The sequence below is a fragment of the Colius striatus genome, chromosome 3 (genome assembly GCF_028858725.1).
Source record: "Colius striatus isolate bColStr4 chromosome 3, bColStr4.1.hap1, whole genome shotgun sequence".
Classification (NCBI taxonomy): Eukaryota; Metazoa; Chordata; class Aves; order Coliiformes; family Coliidae; genus Colius; species Colius striatus.
This window is the reverse complement of record NC_084761.1, coordinates 79947419-79972871: the sequence shown is the minus strand read 5'-3', so window position 1 is coordinate 79972871 and position 25453 is coordinate 79947419. Positions and strand designations below refer to the sequence as shown.

The following is a 25453-nucleotide window of genomic DNA, read 5'->3' as shown; positions in this document are numbered from 1 at the left end:
CTCTGTGGAAGGTCCACCCTGACCTTTCAGCAGATAGGCTGCAGATTGTCTGCTTTTGAGCAAGCCACTGTTTTTTCTCTCCTAAAGGGTTTGGGTTTTGTTTGAAAATGATGGCTCCATTCCAGGATTGTTGTCTTCCTAAAACATTAACATGCTCATTGCCTAGGATTGTGCTTCGCAAATGGAATGAGCAGCATTGGAATAAAAATGCTGTGGAAGACGTCACCACGTGCTGACTGAGCTCTACCTGGGCACCTGGAACGTGCCCATCTTGTACCTTCTCACTGTCAGAGCTGTTTCACAAGCAGTGACTCAGAAGAGAATAAGCCACAGCTCAGAGAAACACCAGCATTTCCAGTTAAAAGCTTCACCTGATTTCGTACAGGTAGGTCACCAGTGAAAAACTACTATTTTTAGATGCAATGTTAAAGTACACTTCTGTTAAGAAAACTGAGCCTACAAACCACCAAGGTGGATCTTGGGTCCGTTGCCCTTCACTTCTTTCCACTTTGGACTGCTTTCTGCTTTGCAGAAAAGCAAAATGTGTTTCCGTTCCGTAGCTGCCTCCGTGCAAACTGCAGCCCGGGAGGGTGAGGCAGGGCTGGTGCTTACATCCTCGGGCTCCGGTGTCAGCCGTGCCCAGGGTGATGAGGAGCGAGGGGCTCCACACCAGCAGAGCCGCTGTGCCGAGGTGATGGGTGCTTCTGCTGTCCCGCACACGGGGCTGAGCTGCAGAGGCTTTCACCATCACCTCTGTGCAAATGCTCCCGATGCCGGCGCGGGCGAAGAACGAGTTCTGACTCACAGCTCTGAAGGCTGGGTGCCTCTGTGGGACTGAAGGGTGCAAAAAGCAAGAGTTCTATTTTTCTAAGTTACTAAGTCACTAAGCTGCTGAAAGATATGGCTGAATACACGCAGACAAAGCAGATCTGCTGATTAGGCTGCTGGTTTACAGCTTATTTTCTCAGCATAAGTTTCCTGTTGAAACAGAAAAATTTCAAAGGTAGTGAAGGTACGGTGCTAATGCAGTCTTCCCCCGGCTCCCCATCAAGCCGCTCAGCAGAACAGACAGCGATGCTAGCGACTGCTGTGTCTAATCTGTAATACCAGACTGTATTTCTTGAATAGCATATCTATTTATCATACAGTCTCCTACCTCACTAGCGTTCTGAGTGCGGTTAGCAAAAGTGTCCTTACATCTTTAAATCTCATTTAGAAAGAGAGCCACAGCCAAAATGCTAATGAGCTCAGGAGCTCTCCTTAATTGTAAACATTGAGCACTGATAAGAATGAAACTCCATCCTCCGTTCGCAAAGAAGTTCTTACGTGTTTCCTACTTAAACCGCTTTTTATCTGATTCTCCTTTGCTCCTGTTCTTAGGCAGATTAATAGGCACCTGAGCGGACAAATAACAGTACTACATCTTCTTCACACCCTTTTGACAGACCTTTGAGATTGCAAAATATTTTTGGAAAACTATTGTTGGGGAAAAAAAAGATTCCTGCCGGATCAGACGAGGGCAATTTTTCAGGCTGGAACAAACCAGCACTCACATGAACACATTAGCAGCTCATACCTAAATGCTGATGGGACATTTTTTAGAATGTGATAAGTGTGAAATAACCTGTAGTTTTATCAGTCTTGGTTGCTGCCTACTCCTTCTAAAAAAAGGTTGATTGTCATCATTAAGTTGCAGGTAGGCAGTGCCTTTGGACTGTAAAATAGGAATGTTAGTGCGCAGTGATGAAAGCAAACTTTGCTCAACACCTGTCTATATATATTGCAGGTTTCAGAGGCTGCCTAGTCGATCCGTTCGCTCTGTTGTCTGGGAATAAAGAAGTGGTAAGTAAGAACAACTAAGACCAAGTTTTCTTTCCTTCTTTGTTGAACTTGTTCAGCTTACAAATTCAAAGCTCTCCTTTTGCAGCTCGAGGAATGGCAGAGAGATCTAAGGAAATGGGATTGTGAAATGTCATCCACTTGTTAGCATTTTCACTTTGTGTTCTTTCAACTGCATTTATATTTAAAGGAAGGGATTAAAAAAATGGTAGCTCTAAAACCAAACTGTACAACTTTTTGTAGGCAAATAAAGAAATAAATTTATTTTTATGGAATATGATAAAGAAAACAAGCATTTCATTAGCAGCTGTCAAAAACAAAAAAAAGAATCCAGAAATAACTGCCTACGGGATAAGAAAGTGGTGTTATAACTATTATTTGGATTGAAAAGAAGTGAGGTTTTAAGTCATAGTAGTCAGTGGTATTGGATACTGGAAAATATCTAGGATATGATTAATGAAACATTGGAAGAAAATACTGTCAGTCGGTGTGTTAGCATAGATAGTGTGTGAAGCCTGTGTGCTGCGCTGTGCCCGTGTCAGGCTATTCTTGATGGAAACATTTTCTTATGCTAATTCGGTTTGATACACGGAGGTAAAAGGAATACATTAGTCTAATGTAGTTAGCTCAACTAAAGTGGCAGTAGGCAGGAATCAGCTGGTTTCTCAGTAACTTTTATAAGCAGCGCTTCCATTAGATCTGTAAGTCTTTTTAATGTCATTACTTTTTCCTCTCTCGATTCTTTACTATGTGTTTCGTGTTTGGATGGGGAAGACCTGCTGTATTTCCTTGCTGATGTGATTATTTGTTGCTGTTGTTTCATTCAAAAAATTTAATTGTTTTCTTTAAGTACATAGTAGGTATTTCAAGTAGTTCACTCTGATGTTCCCTGTCTCTTGCTCCTCAGTGGCAGTGTCTGGTGCTTTGCTTGGTTGTAAACACAAAAATTAATGTTTGGGATTAATTTTTTCTCTGTGCTTGCTTAGAAATTAATTCTCTTCACTAGTTTGTTTATGTGATTTCTTGTTTTTGCTATGTGTTAGATTCAAGGTTGTGAGCCATAGGTCTCAGGGATCCAGAGGAATAAACAGTGAGCAAGATGCTAATTTTTATTTTATCTTTCACATATCTGGTTATTTCCTCTACTAAGTTAGCTGAAAGTTTACATCCTGGCTAAGCCTGCTAACTTATTCACAGAAAAAGCCCCGAGGAAGCAGCTGGTGCCAGAGCATAGACAAGATTTGCTCCTAGCAAGGCTGATGTTTGTTTAAGTTGTTGCTTGTTCTGTTGCACCTGAGGCTTAGTGGCTGCCATGAAACAGGTTCTGGGGCAAAACTATCAGCTGATGTAAAGCTCCTGGATGAATTTGTGCTGGCTGAGCATCTTTCCTTTCCTGTCTCGACATAATGTGCTTCTGTGTGGGAAATGATACATTTTCAGGGGGCAAAAGACAATGTTTTTTAAAACTATGTGTAAGAAGCACTGCTATGTAGGTTAGTATTTACTCCTATGAAGTATGTGTGGTAAATTTACTAAGTCATATAGTTGGATATCAGATTAGCTGTTAAATCCCTTTTTATCATTAAAAATCCCATGGTACAGTGGTGAATATCAAGAAAGTGCTGTCTTTTTGTAGGAAAGTTGAGAGAGGAAGAGAGAGAAGGAGAGAGGTGAACACCTGGCTGAACATAAAACTTGATTTGGAGCTGTTTAAGCAATCCATAGGCATGCATATGATCACGTTGATGGTTGTTGCAGCTATTACCAGTTGGTTTTGAAAATACTACTATTTTCTTCAGTACTTTTATTTCCTCTCATTTTGACTGGGTCTGTTGCTCTGGAGGTGAGATTTCTTTAAGGCTTACTGCTTTGTAGTTCTTATTTCAGGTACAACGTGGCCTTTCAGTGAGCTGTCACGGGTGGAGGGGTACAAACAATACCAGGCACATGCAAGTGGTAGTTCATATTCTCCATCTTAAGTACCAGGAGAATAAATACATTTACAACTCTTTCCAAACTAAAACTGGAAAGCACTGAGCGTCTAGCCCTGCAACAGAGGCAATGCTGCTACAGTCCAATGAGTCACTAAGGAATGCAAAACAGAGCAAGTGCATGACACCTAGTGTTGCTCAGATAGTTAGTTCCCGAGAGAATTTACCTCTTTAAAAGGCTGCAGTGAGAGAGCCGGTGTGGATATAAAAACTACAAGAGCCCACTTTGGCTTCATCTTTCTCTCTCTCACATTTTATTTCAGAATTCCAATGCCATCGATTTCTATCTGTCTCCCTCTTAGGAGCAGCAGGTTTCAGTTTCTTTTGGAGCTGGAGAGATGTCACACGTAGTTAGCATTTTCCGAAGGCGAGGAAAGACTATACTTACAAGGAGAGGAGCACACAGGCTGGTGTGAGGATTTGCCGCGAGGTGCACCGAAGCAGGCTGGATTACAGTGTGCTCAGGCATTAGTTTTCAGACCTTTGCAATATGCATAGCATATTTTGACCTGTCACTTTCAGGAGGAAATTAGGTCCCATGTCAACATAGCTCCAAAAGAGGCGGATATCCAAAGCTCCAACGCTCATCCATACGCGGGCTCCACGACTCCGCCCTGGGTGCAGGTCCCCGGGCTGGTGTGCTGCCAGCCGAGGCAGGGGCCGGATGCGCAGTGCTGAGACACCCGCGCTGACACAGGGGTGGGCACAGCTCCTCGCTCCGGGCACCTCATCCAGCAATTGTGGCTCTCCCACCTTCGGGCCTGGACTGGCACGTCCAGCTGGACGTAGCTCCTCGTTGCGGTGTGTGTCGTCACCAGCATCCTCTGTCCCTTCTCTAATGTGTTCCTCCACAGTGTAGTTATGTCTTTGGTGTGCAAAAGCAAAACACTATTAGGGTTTCCATTGTTATTTATATCTCGCGTCACTGATGTTGTTCTTTTATACCGTGCCTGACGTCAGCCTTTCCCAAGGCACCTGTGAGCTGCCAGGGAATGATGCAGTTAGCTTTGCCACCCCACTGCTCAGCTCCTCCGCAGCACCCCAATTTCCTTCTGACTCTTTTATCAATTTGTTAATGTCCATATTTGGGCCAAGGAAGAATTCTCCGAAGGGAAAACTGTAGAATGTAGATTATCCTTGCAGCACCGCGATTAATTAACAGTAAGTAGCTGTGGCCAGGACTCCAGCAAACAGAGTATCAGGTGGCTGTAAACTATCTTCTCAGCTGTTCATCTTAACAAGAGTCAGGATCTGGAGAAGGCTGATGGCTTTGGTAGCGCTTCACGAATCTAGATGGTTCTGCTTTCATCAGTCCTTGATACCAACCACACAGAATGGGCAGTTTTAGTAATACCTCTGCAAACCCAAATGCACAAGGCAAATACTGGAAAGACCTCGAGTATTCAAGCTTACTTTCCCAAATCAGAGGCTGACTATAATTTTATATGCAGACCTATTAAAAAAACCTTCCTTCACATAGGCAGTCAACTCTCATTCTGTGACATTTAACCAGATAAAACAGAAACAATACATGACATACCTGTGAGATTCTGAGTACCTCAGGAACATAGGAGATGCTTATTATGAAAAAAAAAAGCCCTGCTGAATTCTTGATAGGGGAGAGTTTATTTAGGAGACATAGAGGCTATGTGTCTGCTGAAGTTTTCAAGCTCCATTTTCTTCAGTGAATGTATCATCTCAGTCTCCATACAGTAATCATGCAGGCTGAATCCTTCCTTTCCATACTGAGCATGACAGAAGAGCTGTAAAGGTACTGTTCGCACTTCTGGGGCTGGTGGTGCTCAGCACATTCTACTTCTCTCCATGGTGGGAATATGTTGTCAATGCACCTTCACATTTGAATTTCCAACCCATTTTCATGATTTCATTTCACTTAAACAGCGCTCGTGCTGAGCAGTTATTTCTTTTAGAGCTGTTTAAATGCTGAAGGTGAATAAATGAAACTTGTTTAACAAGACAGAGGTGTTCTGCCACGGGTGGGGCTTGGAGGTTGTTCTGGCATGGGTGAAAACATGAGAATTTGCTCCAAGCAAATGGAAACGCTTGTTGAAACAAGCAAGAGTGATTATCTTCCATCTGTTCTGAGGCCTTTCTTCCTGTATCTTAGGAGCTGCTCTGGATCTTACACCGCAGACAAGGAATGTGTAAAAGCCTAGGTTTTTTGCTAATTGAATTGTGAAATATTTTTTTCCTGCTAATGAGGAAGGGGAGATACTCTTTTCTTTGTGGAATGCCAGAAAACAATACCCTCCTCTGTTACAGAACAACATGAGTGCTTTTGTCCCAGGCATTTTCTCCCCAGCTAAAAGATGATGTGTGGCTTATTGACATCGGCAGGGGCAAAACATTTTCAACATCAGATACATAAAGGATTATGATTAAATTAATGATTAATTATACTCCTTTAGAGTGGCTGCTAAATGTAGGTGAACCTTGTTTATGGGAGCAGGATACCACCCAACTCTGACGCCGACTTTTGGAGGCAGATGCAAGTGCCCTGTTTATGAGGAGCACTGCAAGCTCACCGATGTTTCAGCTGCATGAGTGCCAGGCGTGGGTGCTGGTCATGCGACAGCTTTGCCCTCAGCACTGACCAACTCATGTGGCAGAGAGGGTGGAAGAGACAGATCTGAAGGTGCGGCTTTCTGGGTAGGGTTCAGTCCTCCCATTTTTCCACTGAGTTTCTGATCACGCTGGCTGAGCTAACCAAGAGCCTTGCAAACCTGGCAAGGTAAAAGTTTCATCATCATATATTGCCCAGGCTCCCCATGGTTACCTTCCTCCTTTTTCATGTCCCACTGTCTGGCTTTTGATATCAGTCAAGTAAATAAATAGGACACTTCCAGGTTTTGATTCAAGGAACAGTTGCCTTCTCCTCTTGTTCCTGCGTTAGGCCTGTCACGTGTGTTTGTACCTGTGTGGATGGGATTTGGTCAAGCTATGTCTTACCTTTTATTAGTTGTTAAAGTCACAATATGTCAAATGCACTCAAAAGGGGTCAGGAAGCAAGAAGTTCAGAAGGAGACCCTATGTAAAGAGACCCTAGTGACAGCCTGATCTTGCTGTCACTAACTCAGCATCAGCCATGAGTTTCGGGCAAATATAGACCTTCAAATGGCCACTGCTGTCTAAGGTCTTGTCTAGTCATTCAGCAAGCATCACTCTGGAACTTGAACCTCTAGGGTTGTTCTTTACCTTGTCCAGAATCATGTTCCCTTCTATGCTTCCACGGGAATGAACCAGTAAAGGCAACAAGAATTTAATGTTTAGCAGACATGACCCAAAGTAGGCAATGCTATAGGGAGAACTTTCTTTGCTAAGGTCTATATGTTAACAGTTTGGTAAAGGCAGGCAGTTAAATCCAGAAGATGGAAGAAAGTAAACCAGTCCTCTGCAAGGACAGAAAATGAATTAAAGAAATGCCTGCGGTTTGGAAAGCAGAGGAATCTTTGCTTCACAACGGTTAAAAGTGAACAAAAATACAGCTGTGAGGTGGAAATAATTTTTTAAAATTGTCTAAATTGCACAAATAAATCAACTGTGTGATTTAAAAAATATTTGAGAAACCAGTTTTGTAAATAAAGGAGTAATTAATAGAGATTAGTAAAAGCCTTTGTTCAAAGACAAATTGCTTACATTCTATTTCCATTTCTTTTCCTTTTAAACTTAATCATATTTCTCATGTACTTCGTTGTAAGCAGACTACACATGCTTTTTAATCAGCACTACTTTTTTAGTCCCAGATCATGGCTCCCTGGCCTGAGGTGGAAAAGCCTGAAACTAATAACTATATTGGGGACTCTTCCAAACAAAACCAGAATATGTCTGGGAAAGAAGGAGAAAATCACAAAGGTAACGTGCTCACTTGTGAGTTAGAGAGAGATAAGTTTTGAGACTCCTTGGAAGAGATGGAAAATAATTACATCGTTCTTTAAAATGTTCTATTTCATCAGGCAACGTGGCTTCACTTGGAAATAAAGGGGAAATTCAACCTGCGTTTTCCACGATAGCCTTGATAGATGAGACGAGGCCAGAAGAAGAGGACCCATGGGCTCTGCCAGAACTACAGGATACTGGGGTCAAGTGGTCAGGTAGTCATTTCTCAGTAAATAAGTTGCCTGCATTTTTTTCCCATCCCTTCTGCTCTCTTTCAGTTATTTTTCTGAAACTGTATTTGCTGCAGAATTGAATTTAAGATCTGAGAAGTTTTCAGATGTAAGCTTTAGGCTCTGTCCCACCTTCTCCAGACTGAATGGGGATATTATATTTAGTTAGTTAAGAATCTGGAAATCATGCTGCTTATCCTCCTTAAAACAGAGGGAAATATATGGGAAATAATCCAAAACTAATATGGGTTTATATCCAGGCATGTATTGGTCTTTCTTTACACAGTAGGATAAACTGTCTAAAACTGAGGCTTGGTCTCTGATTTCATAAAGCTATCATTGTATACCAAAAGCTTGTACATGGTAAAACTAGGTAAACAAACTACCTGCTTCTGCAGTTAAAATTTGATTAAGAACAACATTCTTTTGGGTTTAATCACACACTGGGGTCACAACAGTCTCTTTGACTCTGTAGTCTCTGCCTGTGCGCTGTGCTGTTCCAGAGAGAACGTCAGGTACATCAAGCAAGTCTTTCATACGTAATGGATTTGTTTTGCAGAACTGGATACAAAAGGAAAAGTCATTCGTGTGCTCTATGGGATAGGGAAGTTTATTATGCTACTTGGATTACTCTACATGTTCGTGTGTTCTCTGGATGTACTGAGCTCTGCTTTTCAGCTGGTAGGAGGTATGAAAATGTCTAAAATAAACTATGAATGAGAGTAAATTTCATCTGAGTGACGAAACTACAAGTATCACTCTTAAAGAACATTCTTCATGGATTAATGTGTTGAGATATAGATTGAGAAGGAAGTAGTTCTGATTGAAGACTGACCTTCATTTGTTTGAAAGGGCCTTTGTTTCTCAAATTCCAAAGAATTGTTGATGTAGGGATTATTTGCCTCAATTTCTTAGTAGGTTCCTGTTCCTTTAGTGACAGTTTATGTAAATACATCTGCACGTAAATCTCTCCCATATGAAAGACATTTCAACAAGGTGAAATATGAAAATTGTGCTCTTGATCAAAGCACCCAGCACTGAAATGTCCCCCAAATCCTTCAAAGATGGAAACTGTTGAAAAGTGGTTTTTACATATACCTATCTCCAAGGACAGAATTCTGCTGATGGAATCAGACACAGTTACCAGAGAAATATGTGAGCTTCTCTGGAGCTATTTTAGATTTTTGGCAACACAGAAAGCCACAGGAACAAAATTACTCGGGATTATTAAAACAATTTTCCTTGATGCAGTATGGTAACCAAAAGTGTCAAAGCAGTAATGGTGTTTAAATCTATGCATGTCTGGTTTTCTGTCCTGCAGCCTTTCCTCTGATGTCTGTGATATTACATTATCTCCTGTGGAGTTCAGTAGAGCTCATTCTGTCACTAAAATGACAGAATATAAAGTAGTCTCTGATAACTGAGAAGCTAAGGGTTCAGAACCTGAATTTGGATCCCTCTGCTACATCACCTTGTACATTTTTTAGCTGCCAAGCATGGCTATATGTGTATCAATTAAATGATTAAATGATCTTTAGTTGTTGTGGAGTCTTCTACTCTGCAGACTTTCAAAACCTACCTGGATGAGTTCCTGTGTGACCTACTCTAGGTGGTTCTACTCTGGCAGGGGGGTTGGACTAGGTGATCTTTTGAAGTCCCTTCCAGCCCCTAAGATTTTGTGATTCTGTGATAATTTCTATGGACTTTGCCTTGTACTTTTCTCACTCTGAGGATATGTTTTTCTTGCAGGTAAAGCAGCAGGGGACATTTTTAAAGACGATTCAGTGCTGTCTAATCCTGTTGCGGGACTGGTGATTGGAGTTTTGGTGACCGTTATGGTCCAGAGCTCCAGCACTTCTTCATCCATTGTGGTCAGCATGGTGTCTTCCACATGTAAGTCTGCTCACAGTATCTTTCTAGACATGACCCATAAAGATTTTTGTGGCTGTTGCCCTGATATTAAAATAAAAGTTAAAAAAAGTACTAGAGTAATAGTAAGAAGTCCACACAGCAGTCACGTTTTTTAGGCTGTCACTTGACATTGTCGTTGTCACTGGAAGCCTTGGCAGTGAATGCATTCATTTTGGAAGTATCTGCATACTTTTCTCATGTTGGAGAGTTATTAAACTTCATTTCTTTCTATGGCATAATTTCAAAATTCTGCACTGAGTAGGAAAATGCCTGGGAAAGACAAGACTTTATTTACTCCGAGTCTCTAACGTATGGTGAAAAGGGATAATCATGGGCTGCAGTTTCAGTGGGGATCACTGGACTATGGGAATACCTTGTTCCTGGTGGCCTTGATTAAAGCAAACATATCTGCCCTGGAGTGCCCAATCCCAGTGACATCAAGGGAAGCCAAGGTTCCAGTGACATTAGTAGGTGTAAATTTTTATTTTAGCAAAGAGCTTGCTCATGAGCTTTCCATTCAATGTTTCCTTTTCTGCTTTTTAGTGCTGACTGTTAAAGCAGCTATTCCTATCATTATGGGGGCAAACATTGGCACCTCAGTTACAAACACGATTGTGGCACTTATGCAAGCTGGGGACAGGAATGAATTTAGAAGGTATTGTACTTCTAACTAGATCTGAAAAGTTGCATTTCTTCCTTCTTTGTAGATGTTCTTTGATATTCCCTATCACTGCTACAGCTATTCAACTTTTCTATTTTAATATGTAGTTAGGAAAGTCACAGGAATGGCTGTGGCCAAGGTGCAATACTGTCTAGATACATGGCTTCATATACTTGAAGAAAAGCATACTGAATTTCTTTGAAAGTTTTGTGGTTTTATAAGACTCAACCATTTTTAACTGGATCTTGTACAAGGATAAATTCTCAACTGGTGCAAATATACCACCCACCTTTGAACGTCTCTTAAATATGGGAGGGCTATACAAGAAGTTGTTACTGTATTTTGGTCTACTGTCCTTAAAAGAGACTTCAGTGTTTAAAGGTTTTCAAGTCTACGGTAAGCAAGATCTGGTAACTGTAGAGAAATGAGAAGTTCTGTATGCCAAATATATATATAGTGACATTTTTTAGGCTGTCACTTGACATTGTCATTGAGAGAGCTCATGGCTTACCTCAGACTCGAGGTAAACTTGGGAGGGATATGGGACTTTGGAACCTTACAATTTATGGCATAACAGACATACAAAATACACTTAGCCATAGCCTCTGAGGGTAGAGTTGTGGCTCCTCAGGAGCAGAAGCTGGTAGGAAGCTATACCCCAACCATTTGCGAGTACAAGTGAAAGGGCTGTAAAGAGCCGTTTTCCAACCTGTGAGTCAGGGAGAACAGGCAGAGGCAATGCCTAGATGAGGATTAAAAAAGTACCCAAAATGGGTGAGAGACAAAACAAATGTAGGCTGTACAGCCACTTCCTCAGACAAGTATTCTTGGCAGCCCTGTGTTAAAGATCACACTTGAGTTAAAATTTCTAGTTTGTCTTGTTTCCCTCACCTGGCTGGCTCTTTCTTTCTGTCAATGGTGTGGAGACAACTTCATGCTCTCTAGCTAAGTAGCCATCTTCTGTGACCCCAGAAATGAAGTGATTCCCATCTTGAAATGGGCTTCACCCCTGCCTCTATAATCTAACATGTAATTGATGTTGTGCACATGTTGCTGAATTAAAAGCAGCTCTGTTTTTTAATTTCTTCTTGCAGGGCCTTTGCTGGGGCAACAATACATGATTTCTTTAACTGGCTTGCTGTGTTTGCACTGTTGCCTGTTGAAGTTATTACTGGCTATCTTTACCATCTCACCAATGTTATAGTTGACTCCTTTCAACTTGAAAGTGGTGAGGATGCCCCCGAGCTACTGAAAGTTATCACAGATCCCTTTACAAAGCTCATCATTGAGGTAAGCTCTCTCACTTCAAGGAAGCTGCTCCTTTTGTTCAGTCACAGCTATCCAAAATGCTCTGAACAGAAGGAGGACCTCCCACTCACCTACCTATGTCCTCAGGGTAAAGCTCATTAGCAGATGAACTCTTCTTTTGATTAACATTTCATAAAGCCTTGGCTCTCTGTTTCTTGTTTCTGTTTCCCCACATTTCACCTTAATAGTGATAGGCCCAGCAGGGAGGACTGGGAAAAGCAGCTGAGGACAAATACAGCCATGTGGGATGGATGGGATGGCAGTCTGTTGCTTAGACTACTTGAGACAACCTAGCTCATCCAGAAGATCTACATGGGATCTGAAGAGATGACACTGAAATTACAGGAAACTGGCACATATCTAGACAACTGAAGGGCAGGGGAGATGCACACAGCTCCTGAAATGATAGTAAATGCATTTAGGCAGTTGTGTCAATGTAGCTTTTTGGACAGAAAAGGTGAGGTGAGATGAGGTGGTGGATGATTTGGGGAGAATGAGACATGGTGTGTGTGCATGTAGAGCTGTGTTTTTTTATGGGAGTCAGCCTCTTCCTACCTGTTGGGCAGCAGCTCCAGTGTTAGAGATGGTCATGAAGGCTTTGCATGGCTGAGCTTCCAAAGGGTGTTATTTGAGTAGAGATGGATAGAATTGTGTGATGGCAGTTGGAGTAATGCTTTTCTTTTGCCTTTTTCTTTTATTTTTTTTTTTAAGCTTGATAAATCAGTAATAAATGCTATTGCTACAAACGATGAATCTGCAAAAAACAAAAGCCTGGTACAGATTTGGTGTGTAACTGAGACCAATGTGGTGAGTACTGCAATAAATTCATTGTCAGGTTCCTCGGGAAATATGTTACTGATCTATAGCTGACACTCCTTATCACAGGATTGGGAAATTAGACTTTTAATCAGGGTTATTTTTCAGTAGAAATAAATGAAAAAGATTTAATATATTTTTTTGCTTCACATGAACCAAAGATGTCATTGCAGGGATGAGCTTGACCTGGATGCTTTCAGTATCATGCAGACCCTTGCTTATCAGGACTGGTGGTTTGGAGCCAAGTCTTTTATTCCTTTCACATCCAAATGTCTTTAAACTCCAGTACTCCTACTGACTCCCTGAAAGCTGAAAAGACCTGCAATGTAGGACAAAGTGAAGATATTGTTTTTTCCTACCATTTATCTATCGATCTAACCAGCTGAAGTCTTTACATACCTGTCCTAGTTTGGCTGGGATAGAGTTAGTTAAACCACAGCAGTGTGTTAGGGTGATCTGGTGGCAGCTGGTTATTTGCAGCTTTCTTGGGAAACTGCCCTTGGGAAAGCCTCTGTGGGGATACCTGTTCTTCACCCAAGCAACACTGCAGCTTGTTACTCTCATCGACACCAACAATTATTCTGCTAAACTGTAGAGCTGAGCATTGGATTTGCATCACTGTTGTTCAGCTAACAATTAGACCATTAACTGTCCCTTGGATCTCTAATAAGACTATTCTACTTGTTAGTATGTACAGAAAAGTAATTCCCGAAGTCCTGAGGCAGAAGATAGTTAAGGACACACAATGGAGGTTAAAATTAAGTGCTTGAGTTTTTAGAGGTGCCCAGCTCCGATTGAATGACGTTCTGGGTGGCCAGTGAAATGTTAGCTAAGGAGACAGTGCCAGGAGCAGAGCTGTGCTGATGTGAAACTCTGCTCAGGTTACACTGCTGAGGAGCTGGGCATTTCATCTCAGGGGAAGCACGATGCTTGGGCAGTTGGGCTGCTTCTGGGCACCCAGCCTGCCCTCGGCTGCCCCTGCGCTGCACAGGCAGGCACAGCTCAGCTCTCAGTGAGGTCTGAGCCTCCGAGTCCTACCATCCATCCACCTCTAAAAGACAAGCAGCTGTACAGAAAGTGTAGGCTGAGGGTTACGTTTCCACATACATATTTTTTTCTGCATTTGTCTATATTTTGGCTGTGTAGCCACTGCCCAAGTTTGTAGTCAAATTACAAAAACATAGAAACCCCTACAAGCTTGACTTGAACTCAGTAGGGGAAGAGGAAGATAATTTAAATTATTCACATTCCTAGTGAGTTAAACTCATTTTTGGCAAAAAAAACCCATTAAACAGAGTTATGATGGGATAAATACATGTAGATTCCACATGTTTAAAGCAAGACACAAGGGTAAACATTTTGATCTAATACAGGTGCTTTGAAACTCAGATGTCTGAAAAAAAAAATCAGGAAGGCAAGAAACAACATTGTGCTGTGTTTGTAAAGGCTGATGTGTTGGTGGGGCTGGAGGAGAGGCACACCCTGAAGATGTGGGGGCACCAGATCCACCCCTGGCTTTGCCCACCTGCATTGGCTGGAGGGGGAAAGTGGACGCAGCTGTCTGCAGACAGTGGCCAGCAAGAAAATAAGATTTCTCTTTCCTCATTTCTGCAAAAGAGTCACTCTTAAAGATAGGTCATATTCAGCAGTGTGGTTCAGAGCCCATTTGGCTGTTAGCTGCTCCTGTGGGCAAGTACAGTTCAGGCAGCAAACTCTTTCCATAGATCTGCGTAGGGACTTAGTGACCTAGTGTCAGAAAGTAGATGTCTGGGCTGGGAACTCTTAGGGGGAACATTTTATTGCTGTAGAAATTCACGTTCAGCTCAGTAATACTAAAGCTAATTGTAGTGCTAATAACAGTAATAACACTAATAACAATTAGCCCTTACATAACATTTGAAGTTTATGAAGGAAAGCGATAGCAGCGCTTCTGTTTCTACAGATAGGAAAACTGAGGCACAAAGAGGCAGCATGAGTAGCTTGTGCTCATCCATCAGCAGAGGCTGCATGAGTTCTGCAATATTCTGAATGACAGTCCTGTGCATTACTCACCAGACCGTTAATTGTAGTTAAGATGACAGTAAGGAGATCTTTCTTTGACCCAAAGAAGCTGTGGCACTGGCTGGAAAAGGAGTACCACTGTCTTCCAGTTGCAACAAGACGTGAATGCCATTCCACAAACCCTGAGATCAGTAGTCAAATTTCTTAGCTATTAATGACTTGGTGCTACAGCTGTTACAATGTAAAAGGCCTGGAAGATATTTTAATCTTTAAATGATGTATTGATTGCTGTGGGTAACAGCACAATTGTTTAAGAATGAAAAAAAAATTGCCTTGTCATTAATGTGCTGCCATCTTACACTCCAGCTTACAAATCTGCCTTTAGCTGTTGAATTCTTGGTTGTAGTAAAGCCCTAGGACTTTGCACAGGCTCTGATGAAGGGCTGTAGGAGAGTGAACTGTCATCTGCTTTTTCTATCAGACACTGCAGAATGTCACAATTCCACCTTCAGAAAACTGTACATCTTCTGACCTTTGTTGGGTTGAAGGAAATACGACATGGACCCTCAAGAACATAACTGAAACAGAATACATCAGTAAATGTAAGTAGCAGAACCATTTCTCTTTCAGTAATATCTTTACAAACGTATATAGCTTTCTAATGGTGTTAACAGACCAATTTAGAGGTATATCGAGAGGCACTTGCCTGCATATGGACACGTGGTGCTACTGCAGATGTGGTCAGGACAGCCTGTGCTCTGTTATAGCCACACAGCCAGAGTTACCAGTGTCATCATGCTATCTGGCTGCAGATGGATCTCTTTCCATGTTCCCTGATATCAGTAATCGAGGTCCTCAGTATCACCTCACCCTTGCCGTTCAGGTGACTTGGAGCTACAGTTACTTTGCCGTAATGGTTGCTTGGATACCTCCATCCCTATGCATGCCCTTTCAACAGCCCTTGTCAGGCATGCAGCCATCTCTGGGAAGGGCCAACCCACCATCCAACTCTCAGTATGCAGTTGCATTCTTCTCCCTCGCACATGGTCACCCAGCTCCTGCCTGCCCCACTATGTATTTTATAAGCGTGTTTGTACAGAACACTCTTGCCTCCCTCAGACAGGGCTTTTATGGACATTTTATGACATTTTCAGTCTCTACATCACTCCTTCAAGCTGCGTATACTTTCATCCCATTTTCTTAAGGGCATGTATGAAAACCAGAGCTGGTCTTGGGATCAGAAGCAAAAACGTGGCTGGGCCAACTAATTTTCCTTTTCTTTTTCAGGCCAGCATCTCTTTGCAAACTCAGACCTGCCTGATCTTGGCATTGGTCTCATCCTTCTGGCTTTGTCCCTGCTTGTTCTATGCTCCTGTTTGGTGATGATCGTTAAGCTGTTAAACTCTGTGCTTAAAGGACAAGTGGCCAGCATTATCAAGAAGACCATCAACACTGGTAATTATCTGCTTTTCTCAAAGACTGTTTTCAGGAATGGCAAGGACACTGAGCACCTTTATCGATATCTCTTGTTCAGGCAGATATTATAGAATAGCTTGAAGAAAACAGTATTAAACCAAAATCATGGCCACTCCCCATTTTTTGTCCCAAGTGTGTTGGTTTTTTTTCTTTTAAAAATCTGTGGTGAACAGCTTGCTTGAGAACTGCAGCAGATTAACAGCAACAGAGGCCGAAGTCCAGGCTCTGTTTCTTGATGTATAATCATTAGCTGTTAGAAATGTAATGTTCCCATCCTCAAAAGATAGTGCTGAAGTGCTGAGATCATGATCACCTGCTCTGGCACAGAGCCTGCATATTTCTGTTAAATTAGTTGAAAAAAAGTTTGCTTACCCTGTTCCACTGCTTAATCCTCTCTGAATAGTGATATTTTCAGTCTTTCCTGTGATCTCTGGGTGTTTTTTCTTCCTGGATCCCCTGAGTGTAAATGAGGGATTTTTTTCATTTGGTTGCTTTTTCTTCATCCTTCCTTGAACGGAGAGATTAGAACATTTAGCAGAGAAAAGCAGTCCTGGCATGTCTCTGCTGTTGAAGAGAGAGTTTGTGGAAACAGGGAAGGCAACAAGGTGGTCCCCACACTGCCATCTCTTTACCTGACCTGAATCACAGAGAAGGGATTGAAAGCAATTAAGTGCTGGTTACTGTTCAGGTTTGATCTACACTGTGTTCCTCTGTATCTTCCTTATCGATTAAGCCCTCACTTCCCGGCTCACTCACAAATCTCTAGACTACAGGGGACCATTGTACCGGTCTCTCAAAACAGTGTGATTAGCTTTTCTTTGCAAGAATCAACAAGTGAGATTTTAGAGGTGGTCTGCTTGAAACTAGTTAGAACAAACACACAGCTTTTCTCTGGTTGGTCTTCAGAGTTTTCTGAAGGTCTAATCCTTGCATCAGGTGCCTGGCTGCAGAAACCAAGGCACTCAAAACACCTAAAAAGTCTTGTGTTGTCCTCTGTGGAAACGTTTCTGGTACCTAATTGTATTACAACATCAGTGCTACCCTAGGTCAGGACAAATGTCTACCTAGTCTAGTTTTCATCTCAAAGCGTAGCCAGTGGTGGAAGGTTGGAGAGAGGGGGGGCAGAGAGGTTTGATCATCTGATTGAAGCATTTGAGAAACCGATGGAGGACTCAGCAGGCCAGGGAGAGGTAACTGACAGGAGTGGAGCTGGAGAAGTCCAGGCCATGTCCAGGCCATGCTCCATTTTGCAGTGTCAGAGCTCATTTCCCACACTCCCTACTTTCTTTTCCCCCTCTCTTTTTGCTTCATTTGTCAAAGTCTCCTCCTCGGCAGAATTTGATGCCAAGGTTTTAAAAATCTGCGTTGTCCTGAGTTAGACATCTCAAACCACATTCTGCCAGCAATCCAAGGGCATCTACCAGAGCCATTTGCAGGAGGAAAATACTAACAGACTCTGACTGCTTTGACTTCAGCACCTCTTTGTCAGATCCAGAGATTCAGATGAGGCACCAGAGTTCAACATAAATGGACCATTTCAAGTCCTTGTAATATTTTTTTCCCTTATGGAAGCATAATCAAGCAAACCAAAAGCAGTCAGACACGTCCCAGCTCTTATCTGTGCTGTGTGATTGACTGTAACATTTACTCTAGCAGGTAAAGGAGGAAGAAGATTCTAGGGTGGTGATTCTGGAAAGAAGAGCTAGCATGCTTAGGATCTCATAGACAGTGGTGATTCGGCCACAGTGATCTGTGAGTTTGCATTTAGCAAGGCTCAGACCTGTGTTAGCTCTGCTTGGGAGTCACTATGCTTCATGTGCTTTGGTGCTGTGCATCCAGTGGGTAAAGATCATAGTTTCACTTTGAGAACAGGGATGCCATGTGAAGGAGAACAAGACCTTCTAGTCTGTCAAAGAAGCTGTTGGGTTATTTTTTTAAGGAGGGGAGTGCGTACAGGAGGAGAGTACAGCAAACAGGATAAATTAATGACTCTGACCTAAAATTGTCATTTAAGACACTATGCAAGAAATATATCTATATTTGAAACGCGTAATAGTTTTTCAACTGAGTGTTACTCTTACACAGAGCATTCTGTTGTCCTAAAGACAGTGTTCTCCCTCTTTGTTGTTTTTAAGATTTCCCGTTCCCTTTCACTTGGCTGGCTGGATACCTGGCTATGCTCGCAGGGGCTGGTATGACTTTTGTTGTCCAAAGCAGTTCTGTGTTCACATCTGCTATTACACCTCTTGTTGGTAAGTTGTCGATAATGTACTCTTTATCCTCATGTTTTGTCTTCTTCATCCTTCTGAAGCCGCTCAGTCCTGTTTCTTTTCTCCTAGGCATTGGTGTTATAAGCATTGACCGCTCATATCCCCTCACCTTAGGAGCTAACATTGGCACAACCACAACAGCTATACTTGCAGCTTTAGCAAGTCCTGGGAGTACATTAAAATATTCATTACAGGTCAGTATAAACCAGTGCTTCCTCGACTTCATTTAGAAGTTTCAGCCTTTCTGAAGAAAAACCTGACAAAATGGGCTTTGATGCAAATATGCCAGGGATGTCATGCCTGGTTCTGTGTGCACTCATTCATCTCAACTGCTCGTTCATCTCAACTGCTAGAGCAAAAAAGCTTGTATTAAATATTATCAGAGTGCCAGTATTTAGTAACATCTTGCTCTCATAAATTGAGCTTGGTCTGATTGAATTAATTCAGAACTGAGACAGTTCTGGGCCACTTGACCCCTGAACGAGGGATCTCTGCAGTTTGGAATTCAGTGTTTGCACCTCTGACAAACCCTCTTAGGTAGTGCTCTATGAGGATTATTAAGTTCCCTCCTCAGGACCTTAACTCTGTTGAGGCAGTGTACAGGGACCTCTGTAACTTAAGGGAAGGCTGTACACTCCTTAAAAAAGCAAGCTACTTGCTTCAGGTTACAGTGAGCATCATGGTGCCTATTTCCTCATAGTAAATCTAATCTGAGTGTGTTTTATTGAATTCCTTGTCGCCTTAGACTATTTGGAAAGGAGGCAGCTTGGCTTTGGGCTCCCACTTACCACCCAGTAAAGAACATTCCAGGTAGCAGATAACATTTGAATGAACTCTCGACATCAAAGGGTGAAAAGATAATGGAATTTCCTTTGTGAATAGGATGACTGTTTTTTACTAGCCACAATAAATCAAGAAAATTACAAAGTTATTTTATATTGTCTTCAGGCATGATAAAACAGACGTAATCATGAGAAGATACTATCTTGAGTAAGCTCAGATTTCATGATAACTTACTGGTTTTATAACATACTTTAAAAAGAAAACCCTGTACTTTCATATTTACTTTAGTCTGATAATAGTTACAGAATTAAAATAAGATAAGCCGAGCAGGGAATGTATTGTTTTGTTCAGTATACAAGTAGGTGTCTCTTCATGCTAATTAAAAAACCCCACAAAACAGCAGTTTTAAGTCTTTGGTTCAAATGATTATAAGAAACCCAGACAATGTCACATAGTCTCAGTGCCTTGCAAGCTTCTAGCTATTTTTTTAAATCCAGATTTGCACAATTAACAATTTCTCCATACCCTATATGCAATATCTAATCCACACTTGCCATCTTTTCGTTGAAAACTTATGGATGCAGAACCCAAAAACGAACACTTCTCATGTCTTACTAACAACAGGGCCGTTTGGTTCGTCAGCTTTATTTCTGATGGGCTCCATTTCTTGCAGCTGAAAGCTGCATTTTAAGACTTCTGCATTCATGGGGAGATACGCTGTTCCCTCTGGGCTTACCTGGTGTCCAAATACTGACTCCCATTTGTAAGCAGTGATCTTTCAAATGAGGTATTGTTGAGTCCTTGCTTTGTGCTAGGAAGTGTCCTGCAGTGAAATAACACACACAAAAAAAGAGTGGGGAGCAAGGGAAGGAGTCTTAGTGCCACTAGAAGTTATTTTCACATGAGTAGGAGCATTTAAAGGTATTTTAGCTATTGAACTTCTCAAATGTTTTTGCTTTCAGATTGCCTTGTGCCACTTTTTCTTCAATGTGTCGGGGATTATTCTGTTTTACCCTCTACCTATTACTCGGCTGCCAATCCGCATGAGTAAGACCTTGGGAAACATAACAGCACAGTACAGATGGTTTGCTATATTTTATCTTCTTGTCTGCTTCTTTCTTTTGCCTTTGTTTGTATTTGGTCTGTCACTGGCAGGCTGGCCAGTCCTCTTGGGTGTTTGCCTTCCCCTGTTTGCTCTTTTTATGGCTATGGTTGTAATTAATATCATGCAGAAGAGGCGACCGCATTCACTGCCTGAGAAGCTCCAAAACTGGGATTTCCTACCCATCTGGTTGCACTCCCTAGAGCCCTGGGACAATATACTCATGGCTTCACTCTCCTTTTGTGGGAAACACTGCTGCGGCTTCTGCAAGTGCTGCAAAGTCAATGCAGAACAGGAGGGTGCCAAAGACAACCAACTAAAAACCATGGAGGTTTATGAGAACACCGTTGCGATGGCTGATGAAGAAAGAGGTGGAAGAAGGGCACCAGCTGCAGCTTGTGTTGAAAAAACAGGCACAAACAATACAGCCTTATAGTAGTGGATCAACCCATGTTAGCAGAGATGCAGCGTAGGACAGTCAGGCTCTTGAAAACCACCTTGGACAATGCACTGAGGACAGAGTGAACATTTTATTAGCTTTCTTCAGCCAGTGATACATCACTCATCAAGGAATGGAGTCAAACAAGCTTGACAGAGTCCCTAGAAAATCTATGATCAGTTGAAAAGCTAATGACAGATTTGCTTACAGAGGATCCACTATGCAGTACCTTCATCCAATGCTATCAGTAGCAAACAAAAGAAATCCTGATGAAGTCCCATGAAGAGAGGGATGAAAGGAGCGGTGATCGATTCAAACATATTTAAAACACAAACAAACAAACAATGTATTTGTAGAACAGCCTGTAGAACAGCCTTTCTGACCTACTGGCTTATTCAGCAAAAGTTACTTTATAATAGCTAAAAAATCTCTAGAAATGGGGGGGAAAAAAAGAAAAAAGTTTTCATTGGCCTGTTTGCAGTGGTCAAAATGGAAAATAGTAGTTTTCTCAGTATGGACAAAATCTATTCTATATATGTGAAGGAAAACAGAATGCTGGGATAGCCTTCAAAAGCTCTAGCAGTCCTACTCTGGCATAAGGGTGTGCATAAGCGGATTCTGAGAACTCTCCATCTCTTTCAACACCAGAGACAGGAGTTATAATGTCTTCTTATCTCATAAAGGCCATAAAAGTAACTGCTGATCCTTCAGCCTGTTGAAGCTTAAGCACTGTGTTTGGAGACACTGGGTGGCTATCAAAGGGCTTGATGGACTCAGGATATGGTTCTGTGGCCACTTCTCTCTCTAGGTGATCCTTTCCAATCCCATTTACCATGTGATTCCCAGAGAAATGATGCAGGAGGGAGGCCAGTGTAGGGGGAGAAACAGCCACTGAAGCCTGGGCTGACAACAAGATATCTGTGTGCAATGGTGTCTCCATCAGGCTGAGCCACCAAATGACTTTTCAGAGTAGTGTTGAGCTACAAAAGAGGGAACCTGGAGAGGTGAGTTTACTGAAGAGCAAGGAGAACTCAGTCTGCACCATAACTTTGTGCTCAGAACCACTCTCCTTGGCAATTGTGTGTAGCAAACCAAAATCCAAATCAAATCCAAAAGCAGTGTAGTCACTTCCATGTATAGTCAATCCATTGATAGTGTAGGATGGTGGGAAGCTGCTTATACTAAAATCTCACCACTACTGATGTCTTAGTAAATGCTTGTGAGTCTGCTCTGTGTCAGGGACTGACAAAAGGCATAATTTCAATGTTAGAGAAAGAGCATTTCAGAGATGCACTGAGTACTTCTCCTGACCTTCGAGAGCTTAGATAGCAGTGGGTATCTGATAATGTCTGAAGTCCAATCACCAACATTAAAAAATAAATAAATAAAACTAGGTGGCTGAGCGTAAGCCAAAGGTCGTTTAAAGCCAGTTTACATGGAGGAGTTGTAGATTAAATTTGTAATGGGAATGCTAAGAAAGACCGCTAGCTTAACATAGCCGCTCAGTGCTTCCAAAACACATTTACTTCTGAATAGTTGTTTGTTTTCTGCAGAGCTATGGAATTCACTAGGTTGCATTCATCTATCAGGTAGACATGCACGTTTTAGAAGTAAAAATTGGTTTTGTTTAATTTTTTAAACTGACATTGAAACTGGCAAGCTATGTTGCTGAAAATTGCATTCATACTGAGATTCCAACTGCTTCTGTAACGATGAGCCAGTGGCAAAATGTTTAGAATCAGAGCGAATTTCCAAAAGCATCTGGTTTTGGTATAGTTCTGCTTTTTGGGGGTTTAGTAGCAGAGAGCAGAGTTATGCCAAACTATTTTAAAAAGTATTTTCCTTGTCCTTCATATGGATGAAACAGAATTTTGTCAGCATCTCATTTTTAAAGTGGGATTTTGATATCTTCAGTAACTCTTCATCATTTTATCCTCACAGCTGCGGATGTTTTCTGAATCTGTCTTTAAACCCCAGCATGCATTTCCCACACTCTCTTTCTTTGGGAAAAAGATGAGAAAGATATCCAGAATTCTTTCCAAGTTATCTCAAGTTTCCACTGACCACCCATCGAAACAGGAAACATGTTGATCCACTTTTACTCGTTTCTTAAATGACATGCACCTTATATCTTGAAGTAAAGCCATCAAGCACAGTGATAATAATTGTAGGAAAGCAGTTCTTACAAAAGAATCGGGGTAATAATTAATAGTCTGACATATTAGTACTTCATGGTTCCTCCTTGTAACATTTCCCCTGTGATTTATTCAGTTCCTAGTCTCCTTTCCCCTTGCTCCAGGCATATTGTGCCATTGTTTTAGGCAGATTCTGACAAGGATGTCTGTTTAACACTTGACAGCACAATGTGTCCTGGTGTATTCTCTCCCCTACTCTTACCAAAAGATATTTACACTTTGTTTATCATTGTTTGAGTGTACAGAATTTTTCATAAGTTATACAGAAAAAAAGGCTCGTGATTGTGTTATATATTCCGTATTTGAAAACTATGCAATGTTTATCTATAAAAATGTAAAAAGGAACTAGTGTATATTTTGTAATATAACTTTTCCAATTGTTTGTAACTGTGTATACCGTGTATTACGGAGGCTGTCGCCTCCATCAACGGGTTACGTAAGGATTGTGAGCAATGCAGAGACAGTTTTCTTAAAGTAAAGACATAAAACACCCACATACTTTCATAATATGGCTTAATGCACAAGGATCTTGAATGCTGCTTTTCTAAATTATTAGAATTTTCTGTAATGATGGATTTTGGAAAGACGAGATTTCTAAAATACTTTTTTACACTCTTAAACACTGCAATCTTTCAACTGTCCTGAGGACGGTATGAGGCTTTATACTTTGTCTTGAATATTCTTCTTGTCTGTCCTCATGCATTGAATGTAAAAATAAAGAGAAGTTTTAAAAAAAGGCCTTTTCATAAGATCTGTTTATATACATATCACAGAAGCTTGCTAAAAAATAAGTATGAAGACAAGTTCTAGTCTGAGCTGATGCGATGTACAAAAACCGAGGCTGGCGACAAACACTAAAGAAAACCACAGTAGGCCTGTGCATCCAGCATTTTCATGTAAGAGATTTGCATATGGAAAAAAATAAAAAGAATTACTCAGTGCAAGTGTGTGGATCAAGATATTTTCTGGCACGGTTCTGCAGTGCTGTCCTAAGTGAAGGTAAGACGGGAGAGGAAAGCCAGAGCTCTGGTAACAACAGGACGCATGACGAGTTGTAGCAGTCTTTATCATTGTGCTGGGCTCAGATTCTCTCTTCTGTCTTAAAGATGGCAAATAGAGTGTTTCCAAAATGCTCCTTATGTCCCATGATCTTGGTGATATCTGTCTTATAATTCAGCAAAAATACCCATCTTTCTCTTTTTTCGATCACACATGACCTATGGAGCTTAAACAGACAGAAATAAAAAGTACTCCTTAAATGAGTCAAAGATTATTAAAAAAGGTCATTAGATTTCCTACCTATGACCTCAACAGTAGCTCAGGAACCAGCCCCAGAAACAACTGTCATTCCCAACTACACCTCATGTTAGTGAAATGGAAATAGGAGAAATAGTTCTTAGAACACAAGTGTTTACGTACTGCAATGTAAACTATCTTCCAAAAATGCACTAAGCACCCTAGAGCCATGACTTAAAACTTTGAGTTTCTTGCACTCATGCAGAAGTACTGCAATTCTACTTGCCACCACCATCCATGACTCACTGTCCTTCAAAGTGCATCCAGGAAACATGCACTGGTTATGTCATCCATCTCTCCATTTCCAAACGTTTTACAGAGCTAGGACAAAGTTCAGCACTGTCTACGGGTGTTTAACAGCAGGTACATCACGAAGTGCTGCACTGATCAGAAGCCTTCAAAATGTTCAGCTAATTGCCTAGTTGCTCCTGTGACTAAGCTCAGTCATCTTCCTCTCTGCAACTCAACCATGTTGCCCACAGCTCCTTCTGGTGCTCCTGCACTTTTTTGCCCTCTGCTGAAGCTTCACATTCACTTTCCCCAGTTCCAAGTTCTTGATAACGCTGCATTTAACTGCAGCAGCCTACTGCTCTGAGGAGTTCTCACTAGTCAGAAATACATTTTAAATGCTTCATCGTCTGTCTCTTTCTTCAGCTGACCATGAAGCGCTGGGCACACAGTCAAGTCTCCAGGACAGCTGCTGGCTGTGCCATTGAGAAGGGCTGTTTCTTGCTTTACAGCAAATTATCCGGGGATGCAGACTGGTGTGGTACCATTTGCAATAGCTTAACCAACACACAATAGCAAAGGATCTCATCCAGTCAGTTAAAAATGAAAAGCAAATTGTACTGAGCAAAACCCCAGAGTTTCGAGAGCAGCATCAGGAAGGATACGCTGTGTACACACACCAGAGTATGTCAGGCCACACTTTAACTGCACTACTGCAGCAGGCTACACTTCCATGCAAGAGCTTTAACTGCATTTGGATGGTTTTTTCTCTAGCTAATGGCAGATCCTGGTGTTGCCACATGACAAAGGCATGACATGGTCCATGTAAATCCACTCATGATAGTTTTACAGCGAACATCTGACAGATCTTAGTCCCTTTATTACAATTCTACTTCAAAGAAAACGCCTGATTCATACGAGAGAGCTGAGTGTTTGCTTTGCATATTGGATGGTAATGATACTGATTTTCACAGATCTGTCCTTAAGCAAGTTTACCCTAACAGCTGAGA

At 41.6% G+C, this 25453-nt stretch overlaps 1 protein-coding gene across 2 annotated transcripts; it reads left to right on the top strand.

Moving 5' to 3' along the window:
- Positions 1 to 323: 323 nt before the first annotated feature.
- On the top strand, positions 324 to 23778 carry SLC34A2 (solute carrier family 34 member 2). 2 transcript variants are annotated; one of them, XM_061993921.1, is made up of 14 exons: positions 324 to 385; positions 1787 to 1842; positions 7589 to 7703; positions 7805 to 7942; positions 8517 to 8645; positions 9707 to 9850; positions 10412 to 10523; positions 11624 to 11819; positions 12549 to 12644; positions 15136 to 15256; positions 15942 to 16109; positions 18266 to 18382; positions 18470 to 18594; positions 20146 to 23778. In XM_061993921.1, the coding sequence occupies exons 3-14, from the start codon at positions 7598 to 7600 to the stop codon at positions 20719 to 20721; spliced, it is 2028 nt and encodes a 675-aa protein (XP_061849905.1). In that variant the 5' UTR covers positions 324 to 385; positions 1787 to 1842; positions 7589 to 7597; the 3' UTR covers positions 20722 to 23778. The 2 variants fall into 2 exon arrangements, with proteins under 2 accessions (XP_061849905.1, XP_061849904.1); XM_061993920.1 differs by lacking the exon at positions 324 to 385 and adding an exon at positions 1366 to 1696.
- Positions 23779 to 25453: the final 1675 nt, after the last annotated feature.

What these genes read in the sequence shown, in the direction of transcription:
- SLC34A2 (XM_061993921.1), top strand. Translation starts at nt 7,598, where the DNA reads ATGGCTCCCTGGCCTGAGGTGGAAAAGCCTGAAACTAATAACTATATT. An exon ending in CAGCATGGTGTCTTCCACAT is followed by an intron (nt 9,851 to 10,411) that starts GTAAGTCTGCTC and finishes TCTGCTTTTTAG; the next exon opens with TGCTGACTGTTAAAGCAGCT. An exon ending in TGCTATTACACCTCTTGTTG is followed by an intron (nt 18,383 to 18,469) that starts GTAAGTTGTCGA and finishes CTTTTCTCCTAG; the next exon opens with GCATTGGTGTTATAAGCATT.